Raw genomic sequence first — 14,303 nt, 5'->3', positions numbered from 1 at the left:
ATTAGCCGGATTCCCCAAGTCACGCTGAACTTCCATTGGTCCCTCTCCTCAGGAGCTTAACCACGCCCCCCCCTCGCCAAGCGCCGCCCTCTCCATTGGTCGGCGCGGTGCTACAGTTCAAAGTTCAAGGGTCGCAGATTCCCCCATAGCAACGCCAAGAAGTCAGCGGAGAGAGGGGGCACGAAGCTTTGCTATCACAGCCCTGTAAGTATAGTAAGGAAAAGGTGCTGCAGCTTGTGATAGATAAATGAGTCCTGCAATGGGAAAAGAAGGTTGAAAATAAGTGATTTGCATCAGTGTTGCCTTGCAGATCGCTCTCTGGTGCAGCTGTCATTTGACATATTTTCCGAGTCCAAAATTAAATCAGTTACAAAAGAAGTTCAAATAATGTTACCTTAGGTCCAAGATACTTCTTTCAGAAGCTGATTAAGATAAACATTTGAAATATCTTAATTATTGGACAATATTTCCAGAGTCCCAACAGCTTTGAAGTCCTTTCGTTGGTAAGAAAGCTTGGGTGACTGGTAATACCCAAACTGATCACCTAACCGATCCTTCTCTACACCTTAACTATAACTGTAACACTATATTCTGCACCTTCTCCTTTCCTTCCCCCCATGTACTCTATGAAAAGTATGCTTTGTCTGTATCGCACGCAAGAAGCAATACTTTCCACTGTCTCCCAATATATGTGATAATAAATCAAATTAAACACAAATTTCAAAACCACAGACTGTTGTTGGACAATTAGTATACTATCGATAGCACATACCATGATCTTAATGCCTGTGTCAGATTTCTGTAAAATATTTTAAGATCCCATTGAGCCTGCAATATGCTGTGTCATGAGTAGATGTAAGTATTCATCTGAATATATTTTAATAAGGATTAAATTATGATGAAATTAATTTTTATACATTTTATATAATTTGAAAATGTAATTGTTCAATATCAGACAACTTTATTTCATGTTTATCAGAAGGTTATGGAATTGCTGACTGTCTTGGAGCCAGGGGAAAGTCCTCAAAAAGGAACATGGTAAGATTTAAAAGCATATGCGCATTTAATTTGACTTTATCAATGGGTATTGCAACTGTAATGTGGCACAGTAAGACAAGAATAATGTCTCCATTTTATTCTTCAGCTGTTGAAACTATTTATGAATAAATTTGTTTTTCAAAGGGTTATGGTTCAGGTTAGAAATTTCAAAGTGTTTTATGAAGCCTGCCTGTATCATAAATTTTGCATCTTGAATTTGGCTAGGATAAGCATGATATGTTCCACTTCAGGTGTGATTCAAAAGACCCACTGGGAGCTTTTGTCAAACAAAGTATAGTTAACATGTATAATAAGAAAATTAGCAAGAACTTTTATCAATTACAAATAAGAAACAAAACAACCACTGTATAATGTATAACCCTTTAAAGTACCTAATCTATTCCAATCAAACCAAAACCCTTGCCAAAGACAAAACCCTTTAAATAGGTTTAATACTGCAAAGTCTACTGCTCACATGATAATGGAAATTGAGTCCTTTAGTTGAAGTCTGTAGTTCTCTGGATTCTCTCTGAACAGTTTGAAGACAAAGCAGCTTCCTAAAGCGCCAGAGAGACTCTGGTCCAGCAGATGTTCACCTTTCAGGAGAACGAGAGAATTTCCAAAACAACAGGGAGAGAGGGAAAACACTTCTTTTTAGCTTGCTGTCTCTTCTAAACTAAAAACTCAAACCTGCAGCTCTAAACTGAAAATGAAAAAAAACTGTTCAAAAACACATGACTGTCCTCCCAACAATGCAGGATTGTAAAACTAATGCCAGAGAAAACACAAGCAACCCCATTTAAGCCACTTGAGTAGCAATAACAAGTCATTTCCAGTCAAGCCAGCAACAATGACATACACCACTGAAGCTGTGAAAGCTGCAGTAATCATGCTTTTTAAAAAAACCTTAATTTTCTCAGCCGCTGTGTTGGGATTTCAACTTGTCACCAGAATTAGTCCAGTAACCCCTGCATAGGACCATTGATCCATAGAATTCCTCCAGTGCAGAAGGAAATTATTCAGTCCATCATGTTTGCACTGACATCCCCAGAATGAGCATCTTGCCCACCCATGTACTCTATGCCCACTGATAATCAATTGAACTACACATTTAGGTACACAATGGGGCAATTTAGCATAGTCAATCCACCTAACCTGGAGGAAACTGGAGCACCTGGAAGAAAAACATATGCAGATATGGAGAGAATGTGCAAACTTCTCACAGACATCACCCAAGACCAGAATCCCTCGAACTGAGGCAAAAGCTACCCACTTGCCACCGTGCTGCCCTCATTCCAAGCTAATGATATTATAGGATCAAAAATTGAAATGATTTTATAATGTACAGTACAATGGAGAAATTTACTTAAAACATGAAATTTTGCAGCTCAATTAGTTTTAGAGTGTGATTATAAATCTCTTCCATCCTGCTTCATCTCCATAGACTTACACTGGCGCAAGTTTCATGTGAATGTCATATGAAAGATGTGCACCACATGGATAATAAAGAATCTTTTTTGAGGTATTCATCTACTTAGAGTAGCCCAAAAACCATTAGGCCCAATTCCATTCGCATCAGCAAGAAAGGTGACCCACCTTAGAGAAATGATACATGATCCTATTCAGACAGAATGCATGGTCATTTCTAATCCAGTCATCTGTCAAGGCACGAAAAATACCAGCTGACACATGTCAGAATGCATTTGTAAATTCCAATAATCTGACCTAGGAGACAACCCCAAACTCCAGTCAAGTAGGTTCTAAATGCTTAATCTTGTAATTAAATGAAATGTAATTGTCTAGTTAATGAGCAAATGATCTCCCAGTATTGAAACCATTAAAAGTTGCTTTTCTGTTTGTTCAGCAATGTGTGATGAGAGATTTTTAAGATTGTTAAAATTATTTTTTATTGCTAGGAGCTGACATTTTAAAGTAATAGCATATTTGTATGAAACACAAAGTTTCCTCCATACAAACTATAAACTGTAGTGATGCAAAATCATTAAGACCACATTGTAAACATTATGATGAAGTAACAGTTTTCAACTAACCAGTTACAAGGAAAAGTAGGAAATGCAAACTATTCAAAAGCATTGTGTTCCATCATGAATGAAAATTCAATGTGACAAGGATCAGAAGATAGTTCCCACCTCTCCTACTCACTCGCAATTTCTTTGCCAATTTTCCTGTTCTTTCGTAATGAGTTGCATCTCACAGGGCTGCTGCTCTTTCGGTGCCAATCAATATTCCAAAGGATAGACAAGCTGGAACAGGAGGTGGAGTTGCTTTATTGGTTAAAGATGACATCAAGGCTGTATTTAAAAATGACATTAGCTCTTTTTTATTCATTCGTGGGACATGGCCAGCATTTATTGCCCATACCTAGTTACCATTGAGAAGGTGGTGGTGAGCCAAGGCCTTGAATCGCTGCAGCCTATGTGCTGTGGGTTGACCCACAATGCCATTATGGAGGGAATTCCAGGACTTTGACCCAGTGACTGCAAAAGAACGGTGATATATTTCAAGTCAGAATAGTGAGTACCTTGGAGGGGAACTTGCAGGTGGTGGTTTTCCCATGTATCTGCTGTCCTTGTCCTTCTAGATGGAAGTGGTTGTGCGTTTGGAAGGTGCTGCCTATGAATCTTTGATGAATAGCTGCAGTACATCTTGTAGATAGTCCAAGATTACTGCTACCGAGCATTGGTCATGGAAGATTTGCAGATAAGGTTCCAATCAAGCAGGCTGCTTTGTCCTGGATGGCGTCAAGCTTCTTGAGTGTTGCACCCATCCACGTCTGACTTGTACCTTGCAGATGGTGAATAGGCTTTGGGGAGTCAGGTGGTGAGTTACTCACTATAGTATTCCGAGCCTCTGACCTGCACTTGTCGCCACTGTGTTTATGTGGTGAGTCCAGTTGAGTTTCTGGTCAATGGTAACCCCAAGAATGTTGACAGTGGGGAATTCAGTGATTGTTACACCACTGAATGTCAAGGGGTGGTGGTTAGAGTGTTTCTTATTGGTGATGGTCATTGCCTTGCATTTGTGTCGTGCGAATGTTACTTACCGCTTGTCAGTCTGGATATTGTCCAGATCATGTTGCGTTTGAACATGAATCGCTTCAGTATTCGAGGAGTTGTGAGCGGTGCTGAACATTGTGCAATCTTCGGCGAACATCCCCACTAATGACTGAGCGAAGGTCATTAGTGAAGCAGCTGAAGATGGTTGGGCCGAGGACACTACCCTGAGGGACTCCTGCAAAGATGCCCTGAAGCTGCGATGACTGATCCTCCACAACCACAACCATCTTCCTGTGTACCAGGTACCAACCAGTGGAGAATTTGCTCCCTGATCCCTATTGATTCCAATTTTGCTACGTCTCCTTGATGCCACACTTGGTCAAATGTGGCCTTGCTGTCAAGGGCTCTCACTCTCACTTCACCTCTAGAATTAAGCTATTTTGTCCATGTTTGAACCAAGGCTGTAATGAGGTCAGGGGCTGAGTGATCCTGGTGAAACCCAAACTGGGCATCATTGAGCAGATTACTGCTAAGCAAGTGCTGCTTGATAGCACTGTTGATAAACCCTTTCATCAGCAACCAAATAATATGGAATAATCAAAATCCATACATAATGAGCTAATTGTAGTACCGCCACCACGTCCCAGCTGCAGTTGGCAAAATCAATAGAGATTGGAGGTTCCACCATGGACGTTTTTAGTCTGTATGACTTATCTAATTGCTGCAGGTGTCAATTGTTGCTTAGGTGGTAACACTGTCAACTATAGCCAAAGGGTTCAAGTCTTACTCCAGTGTCCTGAGCACAAAATCTAGGCTGGCTGTCCAGTGCCGCACAGAACCTGTCTTTCAGAAGAGGTATAGAGCCAAGGCTGTACCTGCTCTCTGAGGAAAAAATCCTGTGGCACCATTTCAAAGAAATGTTGGGCTGTTCTTCCCAATTTCCTGGCCAATGCCTATCCTTTAAACTAGCTCATTAATACAGATTGTCCGGTCATTACTATATAGCTGTTTGTGGGGTGCACTATGTGCAAACTGGCTTCCCCTTTTTATTACATTATGTCAATAAGCTCCTCTTGAAAGGTATGTGATTTGCTGTCAGGCACTTTGGGATGTGCCAAGGTTGTGAAAGGCATTACATAAACGTGAGTACTTTTTTTTTCTTGCTGAGATATTGATTTTTGATTTTATTATTATCACATGTACCGAGATACAGTGAAAAGTATTGTTTTGCGGGCTATCCATATAAATCATGAGGCAGCTGGAGGAAGGAATTCCAATGCAAATCACAGCTGAAGAGAGTGTAGGATCTGGAGAGACGGTGGGGTAATGGTAGTGTCACAGAGCTAGACTAATGAAACCATTATCAATAGTCATAAAAACCCATCTGATTCACCAATGTCTTTTAGGGAAGGACTTCTGCATCCACATCTGTACCATCAATAGTAGGATAGGCAGCATCTATGGCAATAGAAACGGAGTTAACATTTCAGGTCAATGATCTATCTCCAGAAAAGTTAGCAACGTAACAGGCTCTAAACAAGAACAGAGACAGGGAAGGGCAGGATGAGAGTTGGGGAAAGAGTAATGAGGAAACTATGTGATAGGATAGAGGACAGATAAGATTAAATGACAAAAGGAATAATGGTGCCAAGCAACAGGGATTAGCAGAAATCTAAATGATTTGCCAGTGTAACAGCTTGCTGACCAGCAAAGAATATTATCTCTAGTGGAAAGACATGATTTCAGAGATTCTTCATTTGCACCTGGGAAGGGAGTGTTGATCTGCTTTTCTATTCTGCTGTCAGATAAAGAAATCAGTTTTACTTGTAGGGCCAAAGTTTGTAGTGTTTATTTCCTTATTTAAAAGGGCTGCTTCTCATTCAGTGAACATCAGGTCAAAAAGTTGGAGAACATCCTAGTGAGTCAACCATACACAATCCAGGATTTGAGAGTTCCATAGGAGAGTTTCCTTAACTGCATACTATAAATCTTTTATGACTTGTGAATGGCTTGGCCACCTTGAGGAAGGATCTTGCCATGTTCGCAGTACACTTGGAGCTTTCTATGATTGTCAGATACAATAGGACACCAATAGTTTCTTTGAAAGAAACCAAGTTACCGCTTAATTTTATTATTGAGCATTTAAATTTAAAAATGGGCTATACCTATCTTGGCACCTGTTTGGTAGCATTGAGTAACCCAGTGCCATTGTATTAATCCATTTCAAAGTATTCCTAACCTCAGTGCTATGGAATACGTAAAGAGGAGAGAAAGTAAGATGAAATAAATCTTCTGGGGCAAAGATGTTGTGCAGTAATTTTCACAATAAATGATGATCTTTTTGTGATATATCAAATCTAACAGAGAATGGGAGGTTGATAATGACATTCCATAGAGAATTGTCCAGAGTAATGCTAATTTTTCACATAGTGAATTTTAATATCTCGGCTAAGCAGACAGCAATGTTTGAATTTGTTCAATCTCTTCTTTCTCTTGCCTCCATTTATAGGTATGCTTTTGTACCAAGAGGGGAGTATCCAGATGTTCGAGTTGGTCATACTCTCACATATATTCCAGAAGCCTCTGAAAAAGGGAAGGTCATTATAGTTGGAGGAGCAAATCCCAGTGGAAGTTTTTCTGATGCCCACATCTTAAATTTGGGTAACAATTTTTTAAAATATTTTTGTTTGTATTCAACTATTGAAATTGCAATTTTCAGTACTGATTTATATTAATATGAAATTCCAGAATTAACTTTACAGACATTTAGTTGTTTTTGCTTCCCTCTACACAATGTCTAAAAAAAATCTTAAAAGTAACTGGAGAATAATTTTGGTTAAGATCACAACATGTTGACAACATCAGCTCAGGGTCATGATTCCTCATATCATGAGTTCAGTCTCTCTTCTGTCTTTACATCATTCTCAATGTTAGCATAACCCTGGAAAGTTAAAGAAGCTGGTTGTGTTCATGCTCTACCACTCTATGGATTTCCTCAGGTTGCTACAATAAACTTTTGATGGTACTGCTGGATTTAAACACCATCAATGCTGTTCTGTGACTTCAGAATCAATGACTCCAAAATGAGATTCAATTTTAGCTTTCTCTGAGTGAGACTGTCATATTAGTGAGACATAATATTGAATGACCCAACCATGAGGTTTTAAATATGTTACAATGTCGGGTCCAGAAAGCCTGGGCAAAACCCAAGGCCAGTGGGTTGCGTAGTGAATATTCTGATTGGCCACTATCAATTGTGATTGAGTTAAGCATCTGTGTACAAAGTGTATAAATATTGTATAAACGTATAATATGCAACGTCTAAATTATTTTGAACAAGAAAGTGTCATTAGACTTGCCATTCAATCAGACGCGCTAAACAGTTGGATTCCTCAGAAAGTTCAGTTAAAGTTTCTTGATGAAGTGTACAAGACTCTTGATTATCTCTGCATTGCCAGAATGCTTATTCACTTCTCCAATATTTAATGTTCTTCAACCTATGTTATCAATTAATATATGTACAATTGTCCCATTCTCTTTCCCTACTTTTGTAAGTTTCTTTGTTTAACTGCCAATTCACTGAGTCACTTTTTGCAGTGTTTATTTTTAGTAGTTTTAGGTGGTTGGGATCTAATAATGTAATGTAATTTGCATTGCTTTGCCATTAACCATGCAATCTAATAGCCAACCATCAACGATGAATGTTTTTGAAGAAATTGCTGCATTTACTGTTCAAACAAATTAAACACTGCATAGAAAATGATTGCTGAGTTATCAGGACATGGCTGATGCAATTTCAATTCAAATGGAGCAGTCTATTATTTTAGTTATTTGTACTGTTGTTAATGAATGTCTGTTGTACAAGATTTCCTTTTTGAGGCTATCTCTCAAATACCATGCATTCACTGATTTTGTTCCCCATAAATAGACAAACATGAGTGGGATGTACCAGAGTGGAAGGGGTTACTGCCACGATATGAGCACTCCAGCTTTGTTCCAGTGGGCAGACCTGATAACCTTTGGCTATTTGGTGGTGCACATGAATCTGCAAACAGGAACTGTGTCCAAGTTTTGAACTTTGGTAAAGTTGATTCTACTGCCATTAGTCAACTACAAACAACTAAACCTTTAGGAGCCTAATTACTGTGGTGTAATGTCAATGTCCTTACATGATTTACACTCATTAATATTTTTGAGCAAGAAGATACCTGAGTGCTGATAAGATGTTTTTCTATTCTTTCAAATCATGCACTCCCTCAAAATTCCATAATATTACAAAGTATTTATTTAATCAGAAAAGTATAATTGTGTGACATGCCTTCATTTTTTGCTTAGCAATTTTTTTGTCAAAAATAAACCAGATTATTCTATAAATTGCATTTTTCACACACAATTCAATGTGATATGTATGCTGTGAATGCAGTAAATAAATTTCTGTTATTTTTGAACAAAAGAGATGCCCAAAGGTGGTATTAGTTCAAAAGATAATAAACCTGCAATAAAGAAATAACGAAAATACAAAGCAAGTCAATCAATAACTGAAAGAGAAAGGTTCATGGGCCAAAATTTGCTCCCAAAATAATTGAGAGTTTAATGCGTACAGCATTTGCTCTGTGTAAATAACTCAGCAGTATGTGACAGAAAGAGATACTCCTGGAGTTGTAAAAAGTCACAGAATGCATTGCTTTGCCATTAACCATGCAAGCTAATAGCCAATCATCAACAATCTATATATTTGAAGAAATTGCTGCGTTTACTGTTCAAACAAATTATACTCTGCATAGAAAGTTAAGGCCAGTAAGGTCCAAGATTGCAGAACTTTTTTTTATTTTCTCATCTAATCCAATATTTTGCTCTCTTTCTCCATTTTTACCCAATTTGACTTTAATGATACCTCCTTAGTTGTTTTTTGAAGCCTTTACCTTATTGGTTAAGAAGATAAACTGTTGGTTCTCTTGCCCACTAAGGTCCCAGATGCCCAATGACCTCACATCAGCACGTATTACCAGCGTTTTGATGTGCAAATCATTTTCAAGCTGGTGAGCGAGGAACAAAATCTATCACATGGGGCACACTGAAAGATGTCCTGCTTCAGCAATTTCTGGGCAATTGTGTTAGATGTAATTCTTCATCAAATTCTAAAAGAACAGTTGAGTTATTTTTCCAACATACACCATGTGTTGAGCTGAAGATATGTTACACTCATTTTAATTGAATCCCAATGTCTTTTATTAAAGCATCAATACACTCAAATACAAACGTGAATCAAAGTAATTAATACAGATCTAACATAAGTTGTTGTTGCTGTAATCTGTGTGTGCTGTCTAAACCAGAAAGTGGAGTGTGGAGAAGCCCAGCAGTAAAAGGCACTGCACCAACACCCCGAACATGTCATGGCTCTGCTGCAGCTATTGGAGATTGCCTCTATGTTTTTGGCGGTGGGGACAAAGGAGCAGAACCTGTACAAGATACACAACTCCATGTATTTGATAAAGGTACAAATGAACAGCCTACCAAGTGAAAGATTTGAAATAATCCTGAACTTGAGTCATAAGGAATGGAGAAAGTTGAGCCTGGAGGTAATGAGGGAATCATTGTCAGTGGAGGTAAGGTACTGGTTTTGGTTAGATGCAGTGTTCATTATGGGGTCAACTCTAAGTTTATTGCACTTTTCACATTTGCAGGATATCCCAAAAGCCTTCATGATTAATTACTTTTTAGATGCAATGACAGTTTTGTAGGAAAACATTGTAGTCAATTTGTGTATGCCAGGTTTCATAAACGACAAATATTCATTGGTTGGCACCTCTAACAACTAAGCACTTTTCACTCATCACTTAAGTGATTGCTCATATTATATGTTAAAATACTGAGTTTGGACTTCAATCTAAAACCTCAAGAGTTAGGAATGCTGCCAATGAATCAAGGAGATTGTAGTGAATGTCCCCCAGGATTTGGTGTGTATTTTCCCAGTTTAAAGATGATTATCGCACATGTAGATGCTGTTACTCCCTTGCCAGAGGATAGGTAAGCAACTTGCTGCTAAAAAGTATCAGTTGAGTAAGTTGTTGGGACATTTCGCAAACATTATTTATTTCTCCATGAGACTGCAAACGTGTGGTATTTGTTCAAATCCTTTCCAGATCAGAAAATCATTTTACAGGCATCATATACTGATCCATCATGACATGAGAGAACCCAAGTATTGCAAATGCCATAGTTAATTGTCAACATTTAGCATTCTTTTTCTCCCCATGAAAATGTTAATGCAAATAAATCTACTTTTTAGCCACACTTAGCTGGTCACAGCAATCAACAGAAGGAAAACCACCAGCCCCAAGACATGGCCATGTGATGGTTGCAGTAGGTAGCAAATTATTTATCCACGGTGGATTAGCAGGGGAAACATTCTTTAATGATATGCATTTCATTGATACAGGTAAGTCCTACACATACATTTATTTTAAGATAAAAGAAAATTATGCTTGTATGATCCTTATTAATGGTTGGAAGTGCTTTGGAAACTTTGCAGCCTTGGTTTAAGGAAATATGCACAAGTAATTACCAGTTGTATCGTGTTTTCGAGGATTGCAGTGTGATCATGATCAATCGGGCCAGTGACCTGACGAATGGCAGGTGGAGTTTAATTTAGATAAATGTGAGGTGATGCATTTTGGTAGATCGAACCAGGGCGGGATTTACTCACTTAATGGTAGGGCACTGGGGAATGTTACAGAACAAAGAGATCTAGGGGTACATGTTCATGGCTCCTTGAAAGTGGAGTCACATGTGGACAGAGTGGTGAAAATGGCATTTAGCACACTTAGTTTTATTGGTCAGAACATTGAATACAGGAGTTGGAACATCTTGAAGTTGTACAAGACATTGGTAAGGCCATTCTTGGAGTATGTGTACAGTTCTGGTCATCCTATTAGAGAAAGGATATTAAACTAGAAAAAGAGTACAGAAAAAAATTACTAGGACTTGATGGTTTGAGTTATAAGGAGAGACTAGATAGACTGGGACTTTTTTCTGTGGCGCTATCTTATAGAGATCCATAAAATAATGAGGGGCATAGATCAGCTAGTCAATATCTTTTCCCAAAGGCAGGGGAGTCTAAAACTGGAGGGCTTAGGTTTAAGGGAGGGAGGAGAGATACAAAAGGGTCCAGAGGGTCAATTTTCTCCACAGAGGCTGGTGACTGGAACAAGCTGCCAGGATTAGAGGGGTACAATTTTGTCTTTTAAAAAGTGATTAGACAGTCACATGGGTAAGATGGCTATAGAGGGATATGGGCCAAACGTGGGCAATTGGGATTATCTTAATGGTTAAAAACAAAGGGGCAGTATGGACAATTTGGGCCTGTTTCCACGTTGTAAACATCTATGACTGAATTACAAAGTTCTCATTAGATTAGTAATCATTTTCAGTACTGGGAAACTGAAAGGAGGGTGAAATTTAGAAAGAGATAACAAATGAAGAAATTGACATCTCAATTAAAAAATACTGGATAAGAAATAAGGGGACTGTAACAGCAAAGTGCTTGGAACCTGATCTGGCAGACTATTAATTTTTAAAAATGCATTGTGAAATTCTATATTGCATTTTTCATTTTACATCTGTGATATGTAGCTGCAGTTAACATGAGATGGAAAAAAGTAAAAATGAAGGGTGACATCCCAAGAGGTTGTGCAGCTCACTCTGCATTTTGCCATGGCAAGTACATCTTCATCTTTGGTGGTATGGACATCACAGGAGCATTGAACACCATGTACAAGTATCATGTTGGTGGGTGCTTTCAATTCTCTCTGCATCCTAAAGTTCTTGGGTGGGTTGTTAAAATCTTTCCAGGAATTGACTTCTCCCAGTTATTTTAAAATGACCTTGCTTAATTGTCATCACCTTAGAAAATAAAATCAAGTTATGCAATTTGTCCTGTTAAATAATCTGTTTGGACAAAAGGCAAAAGGAATGTTCCATATCACATCTGTGTGCGTTTATCCAGGAAATGCAATGACTCTCCTAACTCTATACGTTGGTAACTTACGTTCCTGTCACATCATGCAAAGGTCTGCAGGCAATTAATGTTGATGAAAACTAAATTGTAAATGTTGTTTAAAAATTAACTCCAAAAAGTGAAAAAAATCTGTATGAGAATTTCTCCACTATTGAATTCCCAAAATGTTAGTGTAGGTAAACAAATGCAAAACAGATTCTTCCAGAAATTGTTACAATAGAGAAACAATTGACTTACTGGCTCTCTTTTTAGTTTCCATATAATTTAAAAATGTAAATATTAGATTTAGTTTTGGTTGCAATTTTTCTATCTTTTCCTGCCTTAGTACATTTTTAAAAACTTCACCACCTTTGGATTCATATGCAGTTCACATCAGGATGTTCCCAGGCATCTACCAATATTGGTTTCCAACCATTTTTTAAAAAAAGTATTCACAGTATAATACATGCCCAGGATGACTTGTTTTATCCTATCAATTAATTAGACCAATTAACCATCGTAGGAGTATAAAATGAAACAGAGGAAGATATATGAATTAGAAGTATGCAATTCAGCCCTTTCTGCCTGCTCTGCCATTCAATCAGATCATGGCTGATCCCCAGGTCTCAAAGCCACTCTACTTGTTCCCCTTATCTGTTAACCCATTTAAAAAATCAAAAATACATCTCCTTGACACAATTTAGTGATTCAAATTCCACATCCTGAGCAGTTAATGTTTTAAATCTATCTCAACCTATACTTGTGATCTCTTTTCTAGATTGCCCCATCAGGGGAAACATTGGTCTGTTTATCAATCCCTTTTAATGTTTTAAACATCTGAATCAAATCCCCCCCCTCAGCCTTCTAACTTCCAGCTAGTTTAAGCTCAAACTGTTTAATCTTTCTTATGAAATAGCCTTGTGTATACTAGTTCAAAATGTGCCTTTTGCTGCAACCAGCTCTTTTGTTGTAGCTGTGCTAGTGGACACAGTCCATTCAGCCCTCAAAGGACAATATTGAAGTGGAGAATTTAAATACAGTGCTGTTAAGAAATCTAGTTCTTAAGTTTGATTTTAAATTGCATGTATAATTTCACTTTTTACAGAAACAAATTTTTGGACACAGTTAGAATTTGATTCCTCTCTGCCACCAAGACGGTTGGATCATGCCATGTGCGCTATACCCTGGAAAATAAGAGAATACAAAACTTCTGCAGCAAACGATAGTGATGGACAAGCCATTAAGGGGAACAAAGACAAGGAATCCAACGAAGGAAGTGAAAACCCTACTCAGAGGGATTGTTCAGAAGTTCAAAATGAAACACAGAACATTTTGAACCTGTGTTTAATATTTGGTGGCATGGACACTCATGGAGCAGTTTATAATGACTGTTTTGTCACATTAATTGATGGTGATTAACTGGAGAGACAATTTGACCCCCTGCTCCTCACAAAATGGTCACTTGTCTTCCACAAGTTAATGAATAGACTTCAAATCATCTTGCCAAATCGAGTTCCAAACTCTAGTTTGGTTATGTCTTGCAAAGTAAATGAAGTGAGGTAATTAAAATGGAGATAAGTTAAAAGCATGGGCTTATGGTATATAGAATTACTAATACCATTTATAGTGCCAGTTTTGGAAAAAGCTGGAGTTGGGTTTACTTTCACTTGATTTACACTTCCTCAGCCTCTACCGTTTGATAAGCCAGTGAATTTTTATAACCCTCAGATTTTGCATTCCTGTATATTTATGTAAGACATTGGAGAATGTGTCTAAAATGCAAATGTTGCAATTTTTACATGCATCTCAGTGGAGCAGGTTTAATTTATGCTTCTGCAGTCAGTGATTTTAATGTCAAGACCCATCACAGCATAACATGGCTATCCAAATATACATGTGAAGTTAGTCTTCAAGGGTCAAATAGGCATTTTATTGCAATTCAATTGGTGTTTTAATAAAGTTAAGATTAACATGAACAACTCTAAGTTATTTGAATGCGTGTGTACCTTACTGCTATTATGCTTGGCCTACTCACTGGGTAAACAAATGTGACATTTGATAATTCAGACCCTAAGTGGCAACAGCTCTCTAAAGTGGAGGAAAACCTAACAAATCTAGGTGGTGTGTGTATGTGAGTGAGAGAAAAGAGGAAACTCTGAATCCCCAGAAATTCACATTAGGATACAAGTGCAACATCCTCTGACTGATTGGGTCAGAGGATCTTTCAAACTTTGGCTTTCAAGTTTGAAAGA

General features: G+C 38.0%; 1 protein-coding gene across 4 annotated transcripts; it reads left to right on the top strand.

Annotated features, from left to right (window-relative positions):
- Positions 1–87: 87 nt before the first annotated feature.
- rabepk (Rab9 effector protein with kelch motifs) lies at positions 88–14,007 on the top strand. Of its 4 annotated transcripts, none has more exons than XM_080212535.1 (8): positions 89–204; positions 983–1,038; positions 6,565–6,716; positions 7,984–8,136; positions 9,389–9,550; positions 10,345–10,494; positions 11,688–11,843; positions 13,157–14,007. In XM_080212535.1, exons 2-8 carry the CDS (start codon positions 986–988, stop codon positions 13,468–13,470), a joined length of 1,140 nt encoding a protein of 379 aa, XP_080068661.1. In that variant the 5' UTR covers positions 89–204; positions 983–985; the 3' UTR covers positions 13,471–14,007. The 4 variants fall into 4 exon arrangements, with proteins under 4 accessions (XP_080068664.1, XP_080068661.1, XP_080068662.1 ...); XM_080212536.1 differs by having other exon boundaries at positions 111–204; positions 980–1,038; XM_080212537.1 differs by lacking the exon at positions 89–204 and adding an exon at positions 752–855.
- Positions 14,008–14,303: the final 296 nt, after the last annotated feature.

This window comes from Carcharhinus amblyrhynchos, chromosome 25 (genome assembly GCF_965287045.1).
Source record: "Carcharhinus amblyrhynchos chromosome 25, sCarAmb.v2.hapA, whole genome shotgun sequence".
In the NCBI taxonomy this organism is placed as follows: domain Eukaryota; kingdom Metazoa; phylum Chordata; class Chondrichthyes; order Carcharhiniformes; family Carcharhinidae; genus Carcharhinus; species Carcharhinus amblyrhynchos.
Note: the sequence above shows the minus strand (reverse complement) of the source record. Positions and strands in the feature narration are given on the sequence as shown.

Excerpts from the sequence above, each read along its gene's own strand:
- rabepk (XM_080212535.1), top strand. The coding sequence starts at position 986 with ATGGAATTGCTGACTGTCTTGGAGCCAGGGGAAAGTCCTCAAAAAGGA. Across the intron at positions 6,717-7,983 it reads TGCCCACATCTTAAATTTGG|ACAAACATGAGTGGGATGTA; the intron begins GTAACAATTTTT and ends CCCCATAAATAG. Across the intron at positions 10,495-11,687 it reads TATGCATTTCATTGATACAG|CTGCAGTTAACATGAGATGG; the intron begins GTAAGTCCTACA and ends TGTGATATGTAG.